This window comes from Macaca thibetana, chromosome 13, assembly GCF_024542745.1.
Source record: "Macaca thibetana thibetana isolate TM-01 chromosome 13, ASM2454274v1, whole genome shotgun sequence".
Lineage (NCBI taxonomy): Eukaryota > Metazoa > Chordata > Mammalia > Primates > Cercopithecidae > Macaca > Macaca thibetana.
The window spans coordinates 37,666,915-37,692,953 of record NC_065590.1 but is presented as its reverse complement, the minus strand read 5'-3'; the positions used below and the strand labels follow the sequence as shown (position 1 = coordinate 37,692,953).

The 26,039-nt window shown below is 40.3% G+C and overlaps 3 protein-coding genes across 8 annotated transcripts in view; 1 reads left to right on the top strand and 2 right to left on the bottom strand.

The window, feature by feature from the left end:
• Positions 1 to 26,039, top strand: part of SNRNP27 (small nuclear ribonucleoprotein U4/U6.U5 subunit 27) — a 716,203-nt gene that overhangs the window by 144,248 nt on the left and 545,916 nt on the right. The window lies entirely within an intron of this gene.
• Positions 1 to 26,039, bottom strand: part of CNRIP1 (cannabinoid receptor interacting protein 1) — a 1,091,934-nt gene that overhangs the window by 1,016,291 nt on the left and 49,604 nt on the right. The gene's annotated exons all lie outside the window — the stretch shown is intronic.
• The window catches only part of GFPT1 (glutamine--fructose-6-phosphate transaminase 1), a 67,712-nt gene that overhangs the window by 23,914 nt on the left and 17,759 nt on the right, over positions 1 to 26,039 (bottom strand). For 4 of the 6 annotated variants that reach the window (XM_050754420.1, XM_050754421.1, XM_050754418.1 and 1 more), the window contains 10 exons: positions 25,715 to 25,822; positions 18,707 to 18,832; positions 14,375 to 14,433; positions 13,435 to 13,569; positions 11,596 to 11,657; positions 9,566 to 9,645; positions 9,335 to 9,388; positions 4,509 to 4,614; positions 2,328 to 2,491; positions 46 to 141 (listed from right to left, as the gene is read on the bottom strand). In XM_050754420.1, the coding sequence (XP_050610377.1) occupies positions 46 to 141; positions 2,328 to 2,491; positions 4,509 to 4,614; positions 9,335 to 9,388; positions 9,566 to 9,645; positions 11,596 to 11,657; positions 13,435 to 13,569; positions 14,375 to 14,433; positions 18,707 to 18,832; positions 25,715 to 25,822 (990 nt within the window). The remainder of the gene's footprint in view (positions 1 to 45; positions 142 to 2,327; positions 2,492 to 4,508; positions 4,615 to 9,334; positions 9,389 to 9,565; positions 9,646 to 11,595; positions 11,658 to 13,434; positions 13,570 to 14,374; positions 14,434 to 18,706; positions 18,833 to 25,714; positions 25,823 to 26,039) is intronic. The other 2 variants (XM_050754419.1, XM_050754417.1) reach the window with 1 other exon arrangement.

Here is a 26,039-nt window from a genome sequence, read left to right as displayed (position 1 = left end):
CCTACAAGAGACACTGAAATAATAAAATAATTCATATGTAATTACCAGTATAGTCATCAAAGTTGACTCTTCCTCTCATTGTGTTCACGACAGACTCTGGCTGCTCAAATATTTCCTTCTGCATAAATGAACTGAAGTTGCCTACAGTAAGAGAAATCACATAATTAGAACAAAAACAAATCAAAGAATAAGAAAAGATTTGTAAACAACCAAAAGTCCCCCTCCTTTAATAAAATCTTGGTAAATAAAATATAACAAAAGGTCATGCAATAGAAAACTTATTTATACATGACTGCCTAAAAGATTGGGTGAATATATTTTACTCTATGTGGAAAAAAGTAAGAGTACAAGTCACTTTTAATTAACTACATACTTGAAATGTGCAGTTAAAACAAAACAAGTGAAAGAGACAAGCCTTTTTTTTTTGAGACGGAGTCTCGCTCTGTCACCCAGGCTGAAGTGGAGTGGCGCAATCTAGGCTCACTGCAATCTCTGCTTCCTGGATTCAACTGATTCCCCTGCCTCAGCCTCCTGAGTAACTGGGACTATAGGCGCGTGTCATTACGCCAGGCTGATTTTTTGTATTTTTAGTAGAGACAGGGTTTCACCATACTGACCAGGCTGGTCTTGAACTCCTGACCTCATGATCCGCCCACCTCAGCCTCCCAAAGTGCTGGGATTACAGGCGTGAGCCACCGCACCAGGTCAAATGAGACAAGCTTTAAGTTTTGGAGTATAACCTACATTCAAACTGCGGTTCTATCCTTTACTATCTAAGCTGGGGAAATTATTAATCTATAAAATAAGAGACCAGTTACTTCACAGTATGGATTGCAGTATGGATTAATAAAGCAAGAAATCTGACATATATGTAGAGTCATGCAATAAATGTTATTTCTTATTTTTACTTTTTTTTTGAGACAGGGTCTCACTCTGTCACCCAGACTGAAGTGAAGTGGCAAGATCACCGCTCACTGCAGCCTCAATCTCCCGGGCTCAAGTAATCCTCACACCTCAGCCACCTTAGTAGCTGGGACCACAGGCACACACTATCATGCCCGGCTCATGGTTTTGTTTTGTTTTGTTTTGTTTGAGACAGAGTCTCACTCTGTCACCCAGGCTGGAGTGCAGTGGCACAATCTCACCTCACTGCAACCTCTGCCTCCCAGGTTCAAAAGATTCTCCCACCTCAGGCTCCCCAGTTGCTGGGACTACAGGTACATGTCACCATGATCATAATTTTTTTTGTATTTTCAGTTGAAACAGGGTTTTGCTATGTTGCTGAGGCTGGTCTTGAACTCCTGAGTTCAGGCAATCTGCCTGCTTCGGCCTCCCAAAGTACTAGGATTACAGGTATGAGCCACTGCACCCGACCTTTTTTTTTTTAATTTTTAGTAGAGACAGGATCTCACTATGTTGCCCAGGCTGGTCTCAAACTCCTGAGCTCAAGTGATCCTCCTACCTTGGCCTCCCTAAGAGTTGAGATAACAGGCATCAGCCACTGTGCCTGGCCAATGTTAGTTTCTATTCCTACCACAATCCCATCAGTATAATAATAATTATAATACTTAACAGAAGCAAATATTACATATGACTAAGTGTGTCAGACACTGTTTTAAGGACTTTATATATAGTAGCTTCTTTTTTTTTTGAGACAGAGTTTCGCCCTTGTTGCCCAGGCTGGAGCACAATGGCGCAATCTCGGCTCACTGAAACCTCTGCCTCGGGGGTTTCAGCCATTCTCCTGCCTCAGCCTCCCGAGTAGCTGGGATTACAGGCATGTGCCACCACACCCGGCTAATTTTGTATTTTTTAGTAGAGTTGGGGTTTCTCCACGTTGGCAAGGCCAGACTGGTCTCAAACTCCCCACCTCAGGTGATCCGCCCACCTCGGCCTCCCAAAGTGCTAAGATTACAGGTGTGAGCCACTGCACCCAGCCATATAGTAGCTTCTTAATCCTCAAAACAACCTTAATGAGTTAGGCTCTATTATCCTCATGTTATATATAAGAAAACTAAAGCACAAAGAGAATAAAAAGGAACAGAACATGAACTATATTTATGTTTATAAAGTATCTTTAAAGTATCAAGTGTTAATAATCTTTTTTATAATGTTAGAAACAAATCATTAATTAGTTTGAAGATGATTGTAAAAACAGCAGATAATTTCTCTAAAGAATCATCCCTTTTCCTAGGGTTGTCCTTTGCCTAATCATGTGGAAGATTCCACTCACACCATTCATTACTAGATTCAATATGCTAGGAAAAGAAGTAGAATATATTCTTTCCATTAAGGACAGCAAGCTATAACATGACAAAAACTTTTACCCTTCATGATCTGCTGGAGTTCCATCTGGAGTGTTTGCACAGCTCGTCCAGGGTGATCTCCTGCAGTTCGTTTAATTCGATGGATAGAAAGACGTCCATCCACTACTGCTGCAACATCATCATCTTCTAGAAAGATGACGCGATTGGTGTGTTCTATGACAGCACTATAACATTTTCAAGGAGATATTACAATCAATAACCAAGGATCATTTCTATAAATGAAACTATCATTTGGATACAAGAACCAAATTTCAATATAAACTCTATCACTCTGCAGTATCTCGGAGAATTTTCTGGTTACTAATGCCATCCCCTACAGGAAAGTATGGGGAAGGTGGTCATTGTGGACAAAAAATAAAAGGATCTCTGCATAGTAACCTAAACCAAATAGATTAGACCAGAAAGCATGGTTGTTTCCTCCTCATTCTATCCACTACCAAGTCCTGAAATTTTAACTTCCAAATACTCTCAAAGCTTCTATATCCACCACCAGACAAATTCAAGCTCCCATCAGTTCTTTGGCTGGACCACTGCAGCAATCTACCAATTAGTCCACCCACTTTGTCTCTGATCTCTCTCCATCCATTCTCCATTTCTGCCAAAACTGATATCAAAGGCAACAACTCCAATGAAGATTTCTCCTTCACTCAACAAACCATTTGACAGCTTCCCTTTGGCTCTTAGAAAGACAACAAACTGGCCGAGACAGGCAGATCATGAGGTCAGGAGATCGAGACCATCCTGGCTAACACGGTGAAACCCCGCTTCTACTAAAAAATACAAAAAACTAGCCGGGCGAGGTGGCGGGCGCCCGTAGTCCCAGCTACTCGGGAGGCTGAGGCAGGAGAATGGCGTAAACCCGGGAGGCGGAGCTTGCAGTGAGCTGAGATCCGGCCACTGCACTCCAGCCTGGGCGACAGAGCAAGACTCTGTCTCAAAAAAAAAAAAAAAAACAGAAAGACAATAAAGTGCCTTACTGTAACCCCTATACCTCCTTCTCCAGCTTCATCTTCCACCAAGCTTCCTCTCACTCTCTCTATTCCAGCCACACTCATAGCCATCCTAAACTCTCACAGGCTGAGCCATTTGCAAAAAATGAATGTTCCTCCTTCCTTCTACCTCTTAACCTAATTAACTCCTAATCTCTCCTTAACTCTCGGTTCAAACATCATTTCCTTAAAGAAATTTACCCACCAAGGGTAAATCACCCTGTTACTAGCATTCTGCAGCTCTTGTCACCGTTGGAATTCTACGCTTGTGTGATCATTGTTTAAAATTTGCCTCCTCACTAAGGAAGAGCTTCTAAGGACAAGTAATATTTTTATTTTTACTCACCATTATCTCCTGAGGTTAGCATATGGCTTCACTCAGAGTGTTCAATATGAATGTATACATGAGTGAGAAAAGGCTGATATGTTTCTGTAATTCCAGTGTATTTAAGCCGTAACTGTCAACTGTGTAATCTTACACATCTTAGCCCTGACTACACACCTTACACATCTGTAAAAATATTAAAGAGTAAAGCTTGTTTTCCCACTGAGATAATACATTCCCTGATGCCCTAAATGGCATTATTTTCTCATTTTTATTATATTCTGTTATTTTCAGGTATAGTGAATGACTCAAATACTTGTTTGCAATTTGGGTGATTTTATTTTATCCTCATTACTATTTCATTTATAAATGCATTTAAACATCCCCCTGCATTTTCTCTCAAAATGTCTTAGTCTACTACTATCCCTTTATAAAAGTGATTATGCTGCAAATTAATTCCAAATGTAAAATATGAGTATCTACATTACACTAAAACTACAATAGTTTAGCAACTATGCTATAACAATTGGGATACTAACTAAGCCATTTTACTCTTCAATCTAGAATCTCCTCCCTTCAAAACCTAGATAAGGCTCCTGAAATAAGAAGGAAAAAAATGTAAGAGTTCTAAAATAAATACACTGGAAAAAGTCTCAAGGAGTATATGTGTTCTTGGTAAACTGACCTACACTCTTTGAAATGACAGAAAAAGTGTCCTTATAGCCCCATCTCCAAAATGGTCACCTATATTTCTTTAATTAAAATAGTTGCCTCATAGAGCACAAGTAGACTGATACACAATGACATCTTGGTTTCCTGTAGAATGAGAAGTTTTACTAAAAATGTCTTTGAATCAACTAAGCTCACCTTGCATCAGAAGCAAAGTAATATTCCACTGCTTTTTCCTCCACCGGGAAAAGGCAGGTTGTGCTGTCCACACGAGAGAGATTGCAGCTTCCTTTCTTGTCTTTGCCTAAAGCATATAGTTAACATGAATTGGCAAACATGTAGAAAATCACGTACAATGTAGAAATATGCATAATTTTCTACAAAATCAAGAAAAAAATCATAGCAACACAAAACAATTTCAGCAAATTTAAAAAGCCAAGTAGGTCACCTCATTTCCATGCAATAAGCCAGTAAGAACAGACAAAAAGTGTACAGTGAAGTAGCAACTATCAAAGAGTGCGTGGCAGGTAAAAGTGCTACATTATATGTTTTTTTAATATAATATTTCTTTTCCAGGTAAAAGGCAAGTAATTCCTTAATATTAGCTGGTTTTTTTCATCAAAAGTGTGTATAATTTTAGCTTTATACAAAACCTGATGATCTTAACACATAAGTTTGTGTACCTATAATTATCACAAAATTACATTTAAAATATCAAAATTGTGCAAGGAAAAATAAAATGAATACAGTGGCTCATGCCTGTAATCCTAGCACTTTGGAAGGCCAAGGCAGGAGGATCACTTGAGGTCAGGAGTTCGAGACCAGCCTGGCCAACATGGTGAAACCCCGTCTCTACTAAAAACACAAAAATTAGCCAGACATAGTGGCAGGCGCCTATAATCCCAGCTACTTGGGAGGCTGAGGCAGGAGAATCACTTGAACTCAGGAAGCGGAGGCTGCACTGAGCCAAGACCACACGCCATTGCATTCCAGCCTGAGCAACAGAGTAAAAACTCTCTCAAAAAAAAAAAAAAAAAAAAAAAAAAAGAAGAAAAAGAAAATGAAGGCTAGTGGCAAATTAATTTTATTATTTCATAACAAAACCTCACTAGATTTTAGCAGCAAGTCAGCATAACAAATCAAGTTGCAGTCTACACTAATTCTGATTTTAAAACAAAACAGATGCATATCACTCTCTAATCATGGTATATCATATGTGGCACCCACTGTCAGGGACAAAATTTATAAACCAAGAAACTCTCCCTTCTTTAACTTGGGTTTTGTGTTTTTTTTTTTTTTTTTTTTTTGAGACGGAGTCTTGCTCTGTCGCCCAGGCTGGAGTGCAGTGGCCGGATCTCAGCTCACTGCAAGCTCTGCCTCCCGGGTTTACGCCATTCTCCTGCCTCGGCCTCCCGAGTAGCTGGGACTACAGGTGCCCGCCACCTCGCCCGGCTAGTTTTTTTGTATTTTTTAGTAGAGACGGGGTTTCACCGTGTTTGCCAGGATGGTCTCGATCTCCTGACCTCGTTCGTGATCCGCCCATCTCGGCCTCCCAAAGTGCTGGGATTACAGGCTTGAGCCACCGCGCCCGGCCTAACTTGGGTTTTCTTATACTTCCTTTAAGTCAGGATAAAGTAGGGTCTTTTTGCAAAGCTAATATCCTTTTAATTCTTGTATTTCAGATTTATGACATCTCTACTTAATTTGTCAAGACATTAATTATTTTCATCAAGACTGGAATACTAAAGTTTTATAAACTGGCCTAATATAGGAAAAAAATCTATTAGTTGAAGACTACATAAACGTCCTGAGACAAAAATGCACCTTTCTCCAAGGCCAGGACATAACAGAACTATGGACACAACAGCCAGAGAATATCACAAGTATACTTATAAAAACTGCTACTTTACCTATCCTCTTAAAATGTACATATAAAGACAGACTTGATAATAATTATTAGAAATGTATATTCAAATGTGCTAATTATCCTGAGTTGATCATTATACATTGTACACATGTATTGAAATATACACCAAATATATAATTATATATTAAAAACAATAAAAGTCAAAAAAAGCATATTCAAAGTTTTCCACCATCTGTGATTATGTTTTAGTGATGAAAACAAACTAACTTTTCCCATTCATATTTAACAGCAAAGATGCCAAACTTTGAAAAATAAGTATAAGATGACATCCAAGAAAAAGTAACATTATAGAAAAATAACATAATAGTGTTTGCCAGGGGCTAGGAATGGGACAAGGGTTGATGACAGAGGGAAAGTTGAGGGAACTTATTGAGTCATGAAATTGTTCTGTATCTTGATTGTGTTGGTAGTTATGCAACTTCACATCTGACAAAACTCGTGAAACTACATGAAAAAGAGTAAATATTACTGTATGTTAAAAAACAGAGGCCAGGCTCTGTTTTTTATTTTAAAAAACAGAGGCTGAGCCTGGCAGATCATTTGAGGTCAGGAGTTCAGGACCAGCCGGGCCAACATGGTGAAACCTCGTCTCCACTAAAAACACAAAAAATGAGCCGAGAGTGGTGGAGCGTGCGTGTAGTCCCAGCTATTCCAGAGTCTGAGGTGGGAGAATTACTTAAACCTGGGAGGTAGAGGTTGCAGTGGGGTGAGATTGTGCCATTGCACTCCAGCCTGGGTGACAGAGCAAGACTTCGTCTCAAAAACAAAAACAAAAAAGTGAATTTAAAAACACATAAAAAGAGAGCTCAGCATTTTAAAAAAATAAATGTGGCCAGGTGTGGTGGCTCACGCCTGTAATCCCAGCACTTTGGGAGGCCAAGGCGGGAGGATCATGAGGTCAGGAGTTCAAGACCAGCCTAACCAATATGGTGAAACCCCGTCTCTACTAAAAATAGAAAAATGTGCCGGGTGTGGTGGCACATGCCTGTAATCCCAGCTACTCAGGAGGCTGAGGCAGGAGAATCGCTCAAACCCGGGAGGCCCAGGTTGCAGTGAGTCGAGATCACACCACTGCACTCCAGCCTGGGCGACAGAGCGAGACTCCGTCTCAAAAAAAAAAAAACAAAAAACGACCTTTGCTTATAAAATGTCCTGCGAGGCTTGAGTTTCACTGTGTTTTTTCTCCAAATACTGATAACTTCATTCTTCAAATAACAAAGTATATTTAATTAAAATATGTTTAAAAATTTGAGTCTGGGCACAGCGGCTCACGCCTGTAATCCCAACACTTTTTGAGAGGCCAAGGTGGGCGGATCACCTGAGGTCAGGAGTTCGAGACCAGCCTGACCAAAATGACGAAACCGCGTCTCTACTAAAACTACAAAAGTTAGCTGGGCATGGTGGTGTGCACTGGTAGTTCCAGCTACTCTGCAGGCTGAGGCACAAGAATCACGTGCACCCGGGAGGCGGAGGTTGCAGTGAGCCAAAATCACGCCACTGCATTCCAGCCAGGGCAACAGAGCGAGACTGTTTCAAAAACTAAATAAATAAGGTCAAAAAATTTGAGATATCAATGTCTGTTTAAATGAAAAGAACACCTCTGGGCTGGGCACAGTGGCTCTCAGCACAGGCTCTCTAGGCACCTGTGATCTCAGCACTTTGGGAAACTGAGGCGGGTGGATCACTTGACTCCAGGAGTTTAAGAGCAGCCTGGGCAATATAGCAAGACTCCAATTGTACAAAAAATTTACAGTTAGCTGGGAGCCAGGCACAATGGCTCATTTCTGTAATCTCTGTAATTTGGGAGGTTGAGGTAGGAGGATCCCTTGAGCCCAGGAGTTTGAGACCAGCCTGGCCAACAGAGCGAGACTTCCTCTTTACAAATAAAAAAATTGGCTGGGGGTGGTGGCACATGCCTGTGGTCTCACCTACTTAAGAGGCTGAGGGGGAAGAATCACTTGAGCCCAGGCAGCCAAGGCTGCAGTGAGCCATGACTAAGCCATTGCACTCCAGCCTAGCTGAGAGAGCAAAATCCTGCCTAAAAATAAGAATTAACTGGGTGTTAGCCAGACGTGGTGGCTCACGCCTGCAATCCCAGCACTTTGGGAGGCCAAGGCGGGCGGATCACGAGGTCAGGAGAATGAGATCATCCTGGCTAATATGGTGAAACCCCGTCTCTACTAAAAATACAAAAAAAAATTAGCCAGGCGTGGTGGTGGGTGTCTGTAGTCCCAGCTACTCAGGAGGCTGAGGCAGGAGAATGGTGAACCCAGGAGGCAGAGCTTGCAGTGAGCCGAGATCATGCCACTGCACTCCAGCCTGGGCGACAGAGCAAGACTCCGTCTCAAAAAAAAAAAAAAAAAAAAAAGAATTAGCTAGGCGTGATGGCACACACTTGTAGTCCTAGCTATTTGAGAGGCTGAGGCAGGAGGATCGCCTGAGCCCAAGAGTTTGAAATTGCAGTGAGGTATGACCACACCACTGCACTGCACTCCAGTCTGGGCAACAGAGCAAGACCCTGTCTCCTCCCGCCATGCTATTTAAAAAGTAATATGGAAAGTTACATCAAAGTAAATAAATAAGAAAAACAAAAAATAAACTTTACACATAGACAACAAAAGAACAATCACTACAAATTCAAATAAAGCCAATCAAGATAGCAAATGTAAATCCAACAGTAATATGTCATGCATAAAATAAAGACCATTTAAACATATTTCAGTTAAAAGTTAGGCTAAATGATTCAAATAACTACCACTTAGTTAATCTATAATAACCTAGCACACAATGCTCTTCTCCTAATCCAAGCATATATCCTACATGATTTTAAAACAAAGGAAAAAATAATTTACAATTTCAACTATTTTCTCAAATTTCAGAAATTTTAATGAAATTATTAAAAGCACTTTCTAAATGCCAAAAGCAGACACGCAAAATATACTCCGCAAATTAGAAAAATGTCAAAATATGCTTCCCCATAAAATAAGCACATTTTTAGAGGCCCAGCACATTCATTCACTTGAAGAACAAAAGAATTAGTAAAGAATAAACAAAAGAGGATAAGATCCTCCCCATCCATGCAGAATGCATTTCCCACCTCTTTCTCCCTGTGATCCCCACCGTGTGAATTTTGATCCAATCTGAGTCCTAGCTAAGGATACACAACAGAAAAAAAATTCTAATCATCAGAGAACTCACGAAACCAAATCTTTTTCATGTCTAGACAGAACTATATATACATATGCATCTGACCAAAGGGGCATTTATTCCAACTTAAGGAAAATAATTCTTCATATCTACTGCACTCCATTTGTAGAGGTAATTTTACCTGTTCTGTAGAGTATAGGAATGTGATCAGTAGAAAGTTTATGTTCACTCCGTACAGCAATCAACAGAGGGCTACCTCGCCTGTAAATTGCAAGAACAGTTAGAATTAAATCATTTTTATAAATAATGGACTAATGATATAAAATTTAATGGCCAATACTCTTCAAATGTTTAAATTCTCCCCCCAAGCTCAACTTCAGATATAAGAAAGAACTAGATAAAAAGAATTTTTAAAAAAAATTCTGCATTGGGCCAGGTGCAATGGCTCACACCTGTAATCCCAGCACTTCAGGAGGCCTAGGCAGGCAGATCACTTGAGTCCCAAGAGTTCAAGACCACTCTGGGAAACATGGCAAAACCCCATCTCCAAATTAGCCAAGTGTGATGGCACGTGCCTATAGTCTCAGGTACTTAGGAGGCTGAGTAAGGAGGACTGCTTGAGCCTTGGAGGTGGAGGTTGCAGTGAGCCAAGATCACACCACTGCACTCCAGCCTGGGTGACAGAACAAGATCCTATATCCAAGAAAAAAAAAACCAAATTCTGCATCAGGGGTCAGCAAACTGACCTGCAGTCCCAGGGTTATTTATTTTTATAAATAAAGGGTTTTTATTTGTTTGTTTGTTTTTTGAGAACGGCCTTGCTGACTCCCAGGCTGGAGTGCAGCGGCGCAATCACAGCTCACTGCAGCCTTGACCTCCTGGCCTGAAGTGATTCCCTTGCCTCAGCCTCTGAAGTAGCTGGGACTACAGACATGCACCACCACACCCAGCTAAATTTTTTATTTTTTATAGAGATGGGGTTTTGTCATGTTGCCCAGGCTGGTCTGGAACTCCTGGGGTCAAGCAATCCACCCACCTCAGCCTCCCAAAGTGCTAGAATTACAGGCATGAGTCACCACGCCCAGCCTAATACAGGTTTTTTTTTTTTTCCTTTTAATTTTTAAAATTATTTCTTTTTTTAATTGACAAATAAAAATTGTACTAAACACAGTTATTTTGGAACATAACCATGCCCATTCTTTTACTTATTTTCTGTAGCCACTTTCACACTACAACTGCAAAGCTGAGTAGTTGCTACAGAGGCTACATGGTCCAGAAAGCCTAAAATAGTTACTATCTGGTCCACTCCAAAAAAGTTTGCCAACACCTGTTCTGTAACAAGGTATTTTAATTTTTTTCCTTTGTAATGTTAAATGGAACATTCCTTTCAATTGTGCACAGAATGCCCATATATGAACATGTAGCACCTTCTCCTTAGTCACCCTGTTTTCAGATTAAAAATATCTCTCTCTTACCATATCTTAGGGCACCTCACTTAGGACTTCAGGATCAGGCCTAAATATCCTATTAAGAAGCAATGATGGTACAATTATCTAGGAATCTGTCTAGAATACATGTTTCAAAAAATACAGAGAAAGCTAACATTTTAACTTTATTAGATAATATTCAATATCCAAATTCACAAAGTAACCTTGGTGCGCCCAACAAAGACAAGAGGCCAATTAAATGCCAAAATGTATTTTTTCTTTTTTTTTTTTTTATTTTTTCAGACAGTCTCGCTCTGTAGGCCACAGTGGAGTGCAATGGCACAACGTTGGCTCACTGAAACCTCTTGCCTCCTGGGTTCAAGCGATTCTCCTGCCTCAGCCTCCCGAGTAGCTGAGATTACAGGCATGTGCTACCACACCCAGCTAATTTTTGTACTCTTAGTAGAGACAGGGTTTCGCCATGTTGGCCTGGCTGGTCTCAAACTCCTGACCTCAGATGATCCACCTGCCTTGACCTCCCATAATGCTAGGATTACATGTCTGAGCCACAGCGCCCGGCCTGTATTTGCTTTCTTAAGGGACTCTGTTAAATGGAAGAGTGGTAAAACAACAGACAAGAAGCAGCATGTGAAAATATGCTCACATGAATATATCTAATAAAGGGCAGAGCCTTTATAATAAAGGGTCATGTATAATCTACGAAGAATAAACATGTAACTCAAATATGTTGAAATACATTAGTCATTGTTAGAGGTATACGTACCTTGTGCCAACTGCTTGCCCAGGAAAATGAACACTTTTAAATACGAGTGCAAAAGCACCTTCCTATGGAGGGAAAAAAATGCATTAGCAATATTGACTATAATCAATTATCAAGTCAGAAATGCCTAGAACATACTGGCTTCAGCACAGAAATTTTTTGTTCACACAAATGCTCTTTTATACCAGTTTACAAACAAGTCTAAAGTTTAAGTAAACACTCCTAAGCTTCGGTGTATCCAAGACCCACTTTTTTTTTTTTTTTTTTTTTTTGAGATGGAGTCTCACTCTGTCACCAGGCTGGAGTGCAGTGGCACGATTTTGGCTCACCGCAACCCCCGACTCCCTGGTTCAAGCGATTCTCCTGCCTCAGTCTCCCGAGTAGCTGGGATTACAGGCACGCGCCACCATGCCCAGCTAATTTTTGTATTTTCAGTAGAGACAGGGTTTCACCATGTTGGGCCAGGATGGTCTCAATCTCCTGACCTCATTCATGATCCACCCGCCTCGGCCTCCCAAAGTGCTGGGATTACAAGCATGAGCCACCACGCCAAGATCCACTTTTTTAACCAAGCTTATACTCAAAATATGCTCAATAGATAACAACTCCAAAAATAGATCATTTAAAAAGTCATCCTTTGTACAGGTTATGAACCTTCTCAACCGATATATCCTATCTCCATCATCTACCTATGTCATCATAATAGTATGGATTATCAGAAGAAAGACAGAATTAGAAAAGATCCCAAGATCAAAATCCAAAACGTATTCTCTACCCTAGTAATTGTACACCACTGTTAACTTCCACTCTTTCTGACCTTGATATTAGAGATATAAATATATACAATTATTAACATGCACACCACAGAAATCCATCAACCTGAATCCTCAGGGACAGGGCTTACAGGAATCAAGAACAGATAAAAGAGGAACATGAAGTAGGAGAGGGAAGAACCACCCTGGAACACAAACTGGATTATACGATGAATAAAAGGCAAAGCCTATTAGAAACAAGAAAAGGCTGGGAAAGCACACAACTCTACTCTGCCTTGGGTAAAGGGAAGGAACAGGCCTCTACATTCTCCATTTTCCTGCTTCCTCCTTTTGCTACAGATACAAGATTTGGGTGTAGGTGGGAGGGAAGTGAGGGTTGGACCTTAGTTGTGAAGTTAAGGACTTTTAAGTGGGAAAGAGTTATGAGTGGGGAAGGGAGATGTAGGTATCTCTATGGATTTGGACATTTGTAGATCTTTGATGTCTTTAATCTTTAATTAGGAATGTTGGATGGAATCAAAAAGAATACTGCTTTTCTCATGGGCTTGGAAATGCTTTTCTATCTATAGAAAAGCCTTCCTTCAGGGCCAAGGAAAAGTCCCCAGAAAGAAAAATAAGTAGTTGACTCTGTTGGCTCAGAGACAAGCAGGCATTATCCCAGAATATAAACTGTGAAGCTCCCATTGTGCTAAGTTATTGGTTGAGAAGAACACTCAATGAGCAAGAAGCAAGGGAATAACTAATCCTCCATTGTGTGTACTGTGTACATGTCCACGTGTGGTGTGTATGGATGTGTGTATATATGCATAATTGTTAGACACACTTTGATTCTGGATTATTTTTCATTCTCATGACATTAAACCAGAATGAAGCAAGCAGAATTTCAAGTCGAGGGTTGGGGGGGAATCAATAAATCAATCAATCTCCCAAAATTATTCAACCTGAATAGTTATATGAGAAATAAAAGCCAAAAAAAAAATAGCACAGTTCCTGCTTATCAAACTTAATTTCCAGAAAGTTTCTCATGATTAATGTTGGCATAATTATCTTTTAAAGTGTGGCTTAATACCAGTTGTTGGATAACTCTCTCCACCAAGGTAGTAAAGCTGGTATCTTGACTTTCCTGATTGTCATACATATACTTAACGAGCTTGGCAATTGTCTCTGTATCTGTTTCAGATTCGAAGTCATAGCCTTTGCTTTCCTGTAAATAGAAAGAAAAAAAGATACAATTAAAGAAATATTCATGATATAAAAACCTTTTCTACAGAATTGTCCCCACAAATATTTCACTAATTTCTAATATTCTTTGAACATCATATCCCATTATACAAAATTAAAGTCACCATCTGATTAGAGTGACTTCAAAACAGTGTTGTACTCTGTGTAACTGAACATAGACTTAACTTACTATCCAATAAATAGCCATTAGCTGTATGTGACTATTTCAATTTAATTAAAATTAAATAAAATTTAAAATTCAGTTCCTCAGTCATACTAGCTCAACAAACACATGTGGACAGTGGTTACTATACTGAATAGCCCAGATACACTATGTCTTCCATCACTGGAGAAAGTTCAATTGAACAGCCCTAAGAAAGCACTCATGCAGGTCAACATTATGACCACAACAATACAGTATATAGCTATTTAGGACACAGAACTTTCATTTAATTTGTACTGATTCTTCTTGTATTAATATGTCCTAGGAACTTTAAAACATGACAGAATCTCTCATAATGCAAAAAATGTCTCCACAAAATTCCAATTTTATTTGAGCTTTTGTCATGTATATTACAGTCAAATACTAATCATTTCCTTTTCATATCAAAAAACAGAATTGTTCCACTGTTAGCAAAGAAAAGTCCAATAAACCACCATGCCCTTGGAATTGCCCAAGGAATTACTTGATGACACCTATATGGTGTTGCACATCCCAACAACCAACCCCACTGATCTCGTTAGAAGTATTTTCAAAGACTGGTGTCTTTTGAGGTCACCTTACTTACCAAAAACTTTTTCAAGTCTTTGTAGTTGGTGATGATTCCATTGTGAATAACAATAAATTCTAAAAGAGCAAGTGTTGATGACAGAAAAGTTAGAAGTCTGATAAACCTAAAATAGCTATTACTGTAACTGGATGTTTTTCGAGTTAAAAATTTGTAACACGCTATACTATTTATGTTATTTAAAACATAATTACATCTACTTCTCAGTATCAGATTATCATCACGTAGATCAGCAGCATTGTTTATGTGGCATAGCCAAAGCACACAGTGCAGGGGAGGTGGGTACAGTGGGGAAATAAACAGGAGTCTAGAGATAACAATTTCAGTTGTGGCTAAGCTAATAATAAAATGTTACCATGAAAGGAGCAAGTTTATTTGGTCTGTTGCCTCATTTGCAAAATGAGAGAGCTGAACTAAATATTATTCTTATTTCTCTGTTCATTCATTCTTGAGTATAAGTTTAAAGAGAAGGCCTTTCAAACTAAAATAATCTGATTTACACTAAATGAGTTTAAGAACTAGAACTAAGGAATTTGCTAAGAAAAACCAATCAATTCTATAGTTAACTTGTTTGAGATCCAGGTAAGTCATAGAATGTCAGAGAAATAAATGTTAACGTATCATTCCAAGAGAAGATAGATATGATCTTGGGATAATTATCTTCTTTTTTAACTAACTTTGAAAACTGTAAGAACAGATAATCAAGAGTTGACAATATCACTATTTGTAGCCACTGATGGTACATAAAAACTACCAATCTGGCTGAGCACGGTGCCTCACGCCTGTAATCCAGCACTTTCAGAGGCCAAAGTGGGCAGACCACCTGAGATCAGGAGTTTGAGACCATCCTATTCAACATGGTGAAACCCTGTCTCTACTAAAAATACAAAAACTTAGCCAGGTGTGGTGGCATGTGCCTGCAAACCCAGCAACTTGGGAGGCTGAGGCAGGAGAATCGCTTGAATCTGGGAGGCAGAGGTTGCAGTGAACCAAGATCGCACCACTGCACTCCAGCCTGGGCAACAGAGAACCAAAAAAAATCCTGCCAATCCTGGATTTATTATTCAGAGTTCATTTCAGTTAGGAGAAAAATTACTGCTAAATTAAATTTTATATTAAATTATCAAAATATATATATATATATTTTTTTTTTGGAGACACGACGTTGCTCTGTCACCAAGCTGGAGTGCAGTGGCTCAATCACGACTCAATGCAGCCTTGACCTCCTGGGCTCAGGTGATTCTTCCACATCAGCCTTCCAAGCAGCTGGGATTACAGCTGCTTATACCACACTCAACTAATTGTTTTATTTTGCTGTAGAGAATCTCACTACGTTGCCCAGGCTGGTCTCCTGAGCTGAAGCAACCCTCTCGCTTCATCCTTCCAGTGTCTTGAGAATATACGCATGAGCCACTATGCCAGGCCAAAATGTTCTTTTTTCTTTTTTGAGACAAAGTCTTGCTCTGTCGCCCAGACTAGAGTGAAGTGGCAAGATCTCGACTCACTGCAACCTCTACCTCTCGGGTTCAAACAATTCTCCTGGCTCAGACTCTCAAGTAGCTGGGATTACCGGTGCGTGCCACCATGCCCAGCTAATTTTCGTATTTTTAATAGAGATGGGGTTTTGCCATGTTGGCCAGGCTGGTCTCGAACTCCTAACTTCACGTGATCCACCTGCCTTGGCCTCCTAAAGTGCTAGGATTACAGGCACGAGTCACCACACCCGGCCCCTCACAATGTTCTAAATATACGTAAAGATCTGACATTTTGGCTGACAGTAATTAGAAACCAAATAATAAACATTTTCACTAGATTTTTGAGAGAAGATGTAAGCAAGTACTAAAATAAATTTATAAAAAAACTTGCTGGGTGTGGTGGCTCACGCCTGTAATCCCAACATTCTGGGGGGCTGAGACAGACAGATCACCTGAGCTCAGGAGTTCGAGACCAGCCTAGCCAACATGGTGAAACCTTGCCTCTACTAAAAATACAAAAAATTGTTGGACGTGGTGTCGGGCACCTGTACCTAACTACTTGGGAGGCTTGAGGCAGAAGAATTGCTTGAAACCGGAAGGCAGAGGTTGCAGTGAGCGGAAAACATACCATTGCACTCCAGCCTGGGCAACAGAGCAAGATTCCGTATCAAAAAAAAAACAAAACTTAATTCTAGAACAAAGAGATTCATAAATAGCTAATTTAAAGGCCTTAACTTAAAGCCAAATTCTCAAAACATAATCTAGATGTAAGTTTTTGGGAATCTTTCATAAAGGCCTTGTCAGTGTCAAAAGTCTAAATTATTGCTACCATTATGATCATATTCAATAGTAATTATTGAAGCACAAGAAGCCTAAATAGGCAGCTTCTGAATTAAATTAAATATCAGAAAGGGCTGGGTGCAGTGTCTCATGCCTGTAATCTCAGCACTTTGGGAGGCTGAGGTGGGAAGATTACTTGAGTCAAGGAATTTGTAACCAGCCTGGGCAACAAAGCAAGACCCCTATCTCTACAAAAATAAATTAGCTGGGTGTGGTGGTGCAAGCCAGTGATCCTAGCTACTCAGGAGGCTGAGACAGGAAGATCACTTGTGCCCAAGAATTTGAGGTTACAGTGAACTATGATCCCACCACTGTACCCAGCCTGGGTGGAGGAGTAAGACCCTGCCTCTAAAATAAAAGGAAAAAAACAGGGAGGGATAAATACACACATATACACTTTTGTATGTATTCTGTACGTATTTCCTTATTTTTAAATGAAAGAACAGACTCAATAATTGGTGAACGTTATCTACACAGGGAACAAGAGGAAACAGAAGAGTCTAGACTTGTTTTGTTGAGCCAGTCTCACTCTGTTGCCCAGGCTGAAGTGCAATGGCGGCAATGGTGCAATCATGGCTCACTGGAGCCTCAACCCCCAGGTTCAGGTGATCCTTCTGCCTCAGTCTCCCGAGTAGCTTGGACTACAGGCACATGCCACCATCAAGCTAATTTTTGTATTTTCTGTAGGCACGGGGTTTCACTATGTTGCTCATGCTGGTCTCAAACTCCCAGGCTCAAGCAATCCCTCCATCGCAGCCTCTCAAAGTGCTGGGTAGACTTCTTTTAATATGTCTTGTTTTAAAGATGTGACTTCAGAATTATGTAAATATTTTAAATAATCATAAATAACATCTATTTTTAAATAATACCAATCCTTAAAATTAAAAAACAGGCTGCTGCGGTGGCTCACGCCTGTAATCCCAGCACTTTAGGAGACTGAGGTGGGCGGATCACAAGGTCAGAAGATTGAGACCATCCTGGCTAACACAGTGAAACCCCGTCTCTACTAAAAATACAAAAAATTACCCGGGCGTGGTGACACACGCCTGTAATCCCAGCACTTTAGGAGGCTGAGGTGGGCAGATCATAAGGTCAGGAGATCGAGACCATCCTGGCTAACACAGTGAAACCCCATCTCTACTAAAAATATAAAAAATTACCCTGGAGTCAGGAGAATTGCTCGAACTCGGGAGATGGAGGTTGCAGTGAGCCAATATCACACTACTGCGCTCCAGCCTGGGCGACAGAGCAAGACTCAGTCTCAAAAAATAATAATAATTTAAAAAAAAATTTTTTTAAACATATTAAAGTAATATCCAGCCAGTAGCACAACTGCATGGAGAAAGACTATTCCAAGTAACTCTAAAACACAGTAATTTGGTTATACATTTCTAGAGAGATATGCCCTAAGGACAAAACCGATAACAAAAGTTCTCAGCCAGGAGCAGTGGCTCACACCTGTAATCCCAGCACTTTGGGAGGCCAAGACAGGAGGATCACTTGAGATCAGGAGTTCAAGACCAGCCTGGCCAACACAGTGAAACTCCGTCTCTACTAAATATACAAAAATTAGCCAGGCATAGTGGACAGAAAGGGTCTCATTCTGTTGTCCAGGTTGGAGGGCAATAGCGTGATGTACGACCACGGCTCACTGCAGCCTCTACCTCCTGGGCTTAAACAATCCTCCCACCTCAGTCTCCCAAGTAGCTGGGACTACAGGCATGCACCACCATGCCTAACTTATTTTTTTATTTTTTGTAGAGATGGGGTCTCACTATGTTGCGAGGGCTGATTGTGAACTCCTGGACTCAAGCAATCCTCCCAACTCAGGCTCCCAAAGTGCTGGGATTACAGGCATGAGCCAGTACTCTCAGCTCTGTATACTCTCTACGACTTCTGAATGTTTGAAATTTTCCAAATGAAAAATAATTAAAATAATGAAAATCTAAGAGCCTTCTTTCTGCCCCCATTATTAGGCTTCTACAATCATTCCAAAGCACGAAAAATCTTTCCATACCATTATTTTTATCAGAGCGCTGGGGGTGGCTATTGACAGGATTGGGTTCTCCATGTGTTGCCCAACGGGTATGAGCTATTCCAAAGTGTACATCAAATTCTATATCCAAATCCATATCTTGTTGCTCTGAAGAATATGAAAAGAAAAATTTCAGTATTAAATCATGCTGCAGAGATAATGCTATAAGCTATATTTAAATATAATTATTACAATGCTGCTCTCTTGGAATATACAATCACTGAAACTAAAGATCAGGTATATTCAAAATAGTGATTAAAAGACTTAGGAGGCGAGTGCAGTGGCTCACACCTGTAATCCCAGCACTGTGGGAGGCCAAGGCAGGCAGATCACCTAAGGTCAGGAGTTCAAGACCAGCCTGACCAACATGGGAAAACCCCGTCTCTACTAAAAACACAAAAATTGGCCAGGCATGGAGGCACACGCCTGTAGTCCTGGCTACTCCGGAGGCAGAGGCAGGATAATCACTTGAACTCAGGAGGCGGAGGCTGCAGTGAGCTGAGATCACACCACTGCACTCCAGCCTGGGTGACAGAGCGAGACTCCACCTCAAACAAAAAAAGGACTTAGGAACACATTGTAGGTCTGTATCAAGACATTTCATGTACCCAGTAAATATATACACCTACTATATACCCACAAAAATTAAAATTGAAGATAAATAAAGACGTAGGAGTTTATGCAACTGAAATACTGAAGGCAAATGGTTTCAATAACAACCAAAAAACTAATATAGAATTAAAGCAAACACAACAAAAGTTTAGTAACGGATAAAGTTAGGTGAAGTATATACAGGTAATAATGTACTATTCTTTCAAGCTTCCTGGAGATACGAATACTCAAGAGTTAAGGACAAAACCAATTAATGTAACTTTTTAAATCTATATTTAATTCTTGCCTTAAAAAATCATTATCAATTTAATTAAACATGTATGTAAAAATAAATTCATTTTCCCAATGACACACAACCTTATGACTGCAATTTCTTTGGTCTCTGGTGACAGTACACACATCTCACAATATAAACTGCAATTATGGAGTGCCTCCAAAATCAAATAGGTATTTGAGAACAGAGCAATGCTATGAAAGTATGGGGCTACTGGAAAATCAGCATAAGGCCAATGTTCCTTTATCTCGAAAAGTAGCTGATTCAGCCGGGTGCAGTGGCTCACACCTGTAATCCCATTTCGAGAGGCTGAAGTGGGCAGGACACAAGGTCAGGAGTTCGAGACCAGCCTGACCAACATGGTGAAACCCCGTCTCTACTAACCTACAAAAATTAGCCAGGTATGGTGGTGCACGCCTGTAATCCCAGCTACTCAGGAGGCTGAGGCAGGAGAATTGCTTGAACCCAGGAGGTGGAGGTTACAGTGAGCCGAGATCACACCACTGCACTCCAGCCTGGGTGACAGAGCAAGACTTCCTCTCAAAAAACAAACAAACAAAAAAAGTAACTGGTTCTTAATTTATTTTTCATATAAGCTATCTTTTATTGGGGCTTCTTAAAAAAAAAAAATTTAGGCCGGGCGCGGTGGCTCAAGCCTGTAATCCCAGCACTTTGGGAGGCCGAGACGGGCGGATCACGAGGTCAGGAGATCGAGACCATCCTGGCTAACACGGTGAAACCCCGTCTCTACTAAAAAATACAAAACAACTAGCCGGGCGAGGTGGCGGGAGCCTGTAGTCCCAGCTACTCGGGAGGCTGAGGCAGGAGAATGGCGTAAACCCGGGAGGCAGAGCTTGCAGTGAGCTGAGATCCGGCCACTGCGCTCCAGCCTGGGCGACAGAGCAAGACTCCGTCTCAAAAAAAAAAAAAAAAAAAAAAAAGGACAGCTCCAGTTATTAATTAGTAATGCTCTTAATTTCCTAAATATAAAATTCATTTGGCTAAGAACCCAGATAACAAAGTTTATCAGAATTAGGTCTAAATTAAGAGCAAACTCGCTGGGCACCATGGCTCATGCCTGTAATCCCAGCACTTTGGGAGGCCGAGGCAGGTGGATCACCTGAAGTCAGGAGTTCAAGACCAGCCTGGCCAACATGGTGAAACCGTCTCTACTAAAAAAATTAGCTGGGTGTGGTAGCGCACGCCTGTAATCCCAACTACTCAGGAGGCAGGATAATCAACTGAACCCAGGAAGGGTAAGTTGCAGTGAGCCAAGATTGTGCCACTGCCCTCCAGCTTGGGCGAAAGAGCAAGACTCCGTCTCAAAAATAAATAAATAAATAAATAAATAAATAAATAATAAATAAGTAAAACCACAATGATATATTCTGTTGTACTATTACATTTATGATGTTGTCAACCCAGCTTCCACTAGAATTCGAGTTCTACAAAAACAGCAGCCTACCTTATTATTTTTGAATCCTAAGCACTAAAAGGTATACATGGCAGATACATTTTTGTTGGATGGTTCAATCAATCAAAGAATAAAATCATGCATCTATTCTTTCCTGGCTTAACTGTGCTCTGAATAATTAAGGCAACCTGATAAATGACCTCAAGAAAAGTACAGGATTACTACTTACCATTATTCAACAGGCTAATGCAAGAAATGAAAACATTTCTTTGACTACTTTATATATATATATATAAATATATATATATATATATTTTTTTTGAAACAGAGTTTCGCTCTTGTTGCCCAAGCTGGAGTGAGTGCAATGGCACAATCTTGCTCACTGCAACCTCCGCCTCCCGGGTTTAAGCGATTCTCCTGCCTCAGTCTCCTGAGTAGCTGGGATTACAGGCGCGCACCACCATGCCTGGCTAATTTTTCTTATTTTTAGTACAGACAGGGTTTCACCATGTTGGCCAGGCTGGTCTTGAACTCCTGACCTCAGGTGATCCGCCCACCTTGGCCTCCCAAAGTGCTGGGATTACAGATGTGATCCACTGCGCCAGGCCTGTTTGACTACTTTTTAAAGCTAACTATAATTAAAGCAGTATCTCCCTGCACATGCTGGCAAGCAATACTGGAGAAAGTCACAAGATTCTGTATATTGAATCCATTTCAAATTCATGGTAATTACCACACCTTTATTTCACTGTTGCCGTAGGGACATTACTGAATGTCTAGTAAGAAAAAACTTATTGCTATGACAATAAGCACATTTCCCACAATAAATATTTCATGTCATATAAATTAATCATGACTTTGAATCCTTGACTCCTCCTTATTGTCTGTTACCCGTTTTAAAGCCCTTTGCTGAATCTTAAGTCTAGATAACCCCCACACTCAGTTTCTCTTCTCCCATCCACTGCAAAGCAATACTGAATAAAGTCAGAAAATTCTGTAAATTAAGACCCTTTCAAATTCATGATAATCAGCATATCTATTTCACTGTTGCTACTTAGGAAACATGTATCCAAGTTCCTTATTCATTAAACTGATAGCTCAATCCAGTTCCCCGACAGCTCATCATATCTTTTCTATTCTCTGTAAAGCTCAATCCTACCTGCAGTCCCTCAATTTCCACTTTACTCAGCTTTTGTCCTCTCACCTGGTAATTATCTGCTTTAAGTTTGTCTTTTACCTTTGATTCCTAAAGTACACTCTTTCTTTTAAAGGCCAACTGCTTGCCTATGCCTTGATCTTCTTGGGCCGTACTGCTTCAATAATTTCCGCATTTGCATCTTCCATCTTAATCTACCTCTACTTCCACGGCTCCTCGCCCTCTGCCTGCTTTTTCTCAGATGTCATCTTCCCTTTTTAAAAAAAATACTTAAAACATATTTAAATTTGCTGGGAATAATGAACACCCAACTACCCATACTCAGAGTTAACGAAACATCTACTCATTTGTGCTTTACATATTTTTTAGGATCTAAAATGTAAAAAATCAATGTGGTATATGAAAACTCTAAATAAATAAATGTAAAAAAAAAATGCAATTGATACCTCCTTTATATCCCCATTCCATTCATTTCCTCCTCAGAGGATTCTCAAGTCGACAGTCTTACTATTCATGCCTTTTAAACTATGATTATGTTAACATGAGACCATAAATGATAGTATCATTTTGTGTTTTTAAATGTGCTATACTTTACATACCAGGAATTATCCATGTTCCCATATGCAGAACCAGATTCAGTGCACTTCTTTCAAAAGCTACATATGGTCATTCACTATCATATACAACTTATTTTTTGTTGTTTTTGTTGTTGTTCTTTTGTGGAGATGGAGTCTCACTCTGTTGCCCAGGCTGGAGTGCAGTGGCGTGATCTCAGCTCAATGCAAGGTCTGCCTCCTGGATTCAAGTGATTCTACTGCCTCAGCCTCCCCGACTAGCTGGAATTACGGGCACACGCTGCCACACCCGGCTAATTTTTGTATTTTAGTAGAGATGGGGTTTCACCATGTTGCCCAGGCTGGTCTCAAACTCCAGAGCTCAGGCAATCTGCCCACCTCAGCCTCCCAAAGAGCTAGGATTACAGGCGTGAGCCACCACACCCGGCATACACAACTTATTATATCATCCCATTCCCTTATTTATAGACATTTAGGCTGTTTCTAATTTGTGACAATGAATCTTGTTGTCATGTCACCTTGTTCATTGTGTTTCCTTCAAGTATATATCCAAGAGTGGAAGTGCTTAGTCTCAGGGTATAGGCATTTCCCATGTAGATATTGCCAGATTGCTCTTTAAAGTAATTTACCAGTCACAAATTCACCAGTAATAGCTGCAAGTTTCCATTTGTAGCTAATAAATTCAATCAATACTTATTTTGCATGTATTGTAGGGTAAGATTAGCTAGGGGTTGGCCAGGCACAGTGGCTCAAGCCTATAATTCTAGCACTTTGGGAGGCCAAAGAGGGTGGATCACCTGAGGTCAGGAGTTCATGACCAGCCTGGCCAACATGGCAAAACCCCGTCTCTACTAAAAATACAAAAATTAGCCAGATGTGGTGGCATACACCTGTAATCCCAGCTACCTGGGAGGCTGAGGCAGGAGAATTGCTTGAACGAGGAAGCAGAGGTTGCAGTGAGCCGAGATTGTGTCACTACACTCCAGCCTGGGCAAGAGACCAAGAGTCCATCTTTAAAAAAAAAAAAAAATTAGCTAGGAGTAAAGCAGACACCCAAATAATTACGCTTCAAAAACAAACCAGTTGGCCAGGCACAGTGGCTAATGCCTGTAATCCCAGTACTTTGGGAGGCCAACGTGGGTGGATCACTTGCAGTCAGGAGTTCAAAACTAGCCTGGCCAATATAGTGAAACCCCGTCTCTACCAAAAATATAAAAATTAGCCGGGCATGGTGGCACAGGTCTATAATCTCAGCTACTCGGGAGGCTGAAACAGGAGAATCGCTTGAACTTGGGAGGCAGAGGTTGCAGTGAGCCAAGACTGTGCCATTGCACTCCAGCCTGGGCATTGCAGCAAGACTCCATCTGGGGGAAAAAAAAAAAACAGTTTACTGGGAAGAGGCATGTTTCAATATGTTGACATTGAATAATGGTGATTCTGTTCACAATCTGCCTTTATAACGTCCCGTATTTGTCTACCAATACTGTAAATAAAAAGGATTACCATTAGGCTGGGCGCAGGGCTCACACCTGTAATCCCAGCACTTTGGTAGGCCAAGGCGGGTGGATCACCTGAGGTCGGGAGTTCGAGACCAGCCTGACCAACATGGAGAAACCTCGTCTCTACTAAAAATATAAAATTAGCTGGGCCTGGTGGCACATGCCTATAATCCCAGCTACTAGGGAGGCTGAGGCAGGAGAACTGCTTGAACCTGGGAGGCGGAGGTTGCGGTGAGCCAAGATCGTGCCATTGCACTCCAGCCTGGGCAACAAGAGTGAAACTCCGCCTCAAAAAAAAAATAAAAATAAAATAAAAATAAAATAAAAAGGACTACTATCATTCAAACCTGCCATTACTATTCTTATCTTTCTATGCTATTCTACTCAGAAGGTCCTCCCTTCACATCTTCACTGACCAAATATAATCAGCATCCATTCCCTATGTAATCCCAGTCTCGTCAACTTGTGGCAACTCTCCCCTGAATCTCACAGCAATGTCTGTTCTCTCCTACAGAACCCACTAAATCAGCCTGGTATACAGGATGCAGAACACACAGTAGATATTTATACTATTGTTTTTGAAGTGTAGTTATTTGGGTGTCTGCTTTACTCCTAGCTAATCTTACACTACAATACAGGCAAAATAAGTATTGATTTAATCTGTTAAACAAGTACTACAAAGCTAAATGTATGGCTTATATGTGGGGGAAAAAAAAAAGACAAAATCCATCATTATCCTCTACCTGTACTCTTCCACAATGATTATGATGGCATTCATACGAGTAGGTACATAAAATACTTGCTGTTTCCTGGGTTTTATGGAGAATTTTAAAAGTATTTTTTCAATCAATCTACTTCAAAGTTTGTTTTGTTTTCAAGTTTCTTGTGAAAAAATAAAATGTGTAAGCATAATGTTATGACCTAAATACTGAGAAGTAAATCCTCTTTGATGGGGCAAACATCTCTGACAACTCCTTGTGCCAAAGACGAAAACTATGAGGGAAAACATGATACTTACCAGATTCTATCAGACCTACTCAAAGATGCAACGTCAAAATTGACTACATCCAAGCTAGGCATTTAATTCAAAGTGAAGACAATTAGCAAGTGAAGACATGTGTATAAGGGCATCACTAGAAATACCTTTTGTCCTATGGAAAGCTCTTCCTCAGGAATGGTGGCTCTGAAGATACTTCATTTATTATTCAGAGCTTGCACTGAAGGTATATACCTAACTAATTTCCTTCCCTAGTTGCAATGATTATTTTTCAGGCTCAGGTACATTTTAAAACTAGTCCAGACAGTAACAAAACTACTTTTCTTTCCTCCCTTCAATGTTACAGACCATTATCATTAAAATGGGTCCCAAAATATGGGGGGAGGGAGCAACTTGGTGGAGAATGGGGAGGGGAAAAGGAAGAGAAGGGGAAGGGGGACAAAAATCAACTTAAGTACATTACTGTGAACTTCTTCATCCAGTGCCTTAACTTTTCCTTTCTTCTTAATAAGCTGGATTTTGCAGGCATTGGCTTCCCAATCTTTGTCATTGCCTCCATCAAATCCCACACCTAAACCATCATGAGGTAAAAAAGCAAGATTTAGAAACTGGCTACTGATAAAATTATTAATGAGGCAAAATTTTTAATTAAAAAATATATTCTCATCTAATTAATTCACTTATTTATCAATTCAACATCTATTGAAAACTTGTTGTGTATCAAGAACCAGGATAGCCGCTAGACACAAGAACAAAAATAACTCCATTCCTGTCCTCAAATTTCTAAG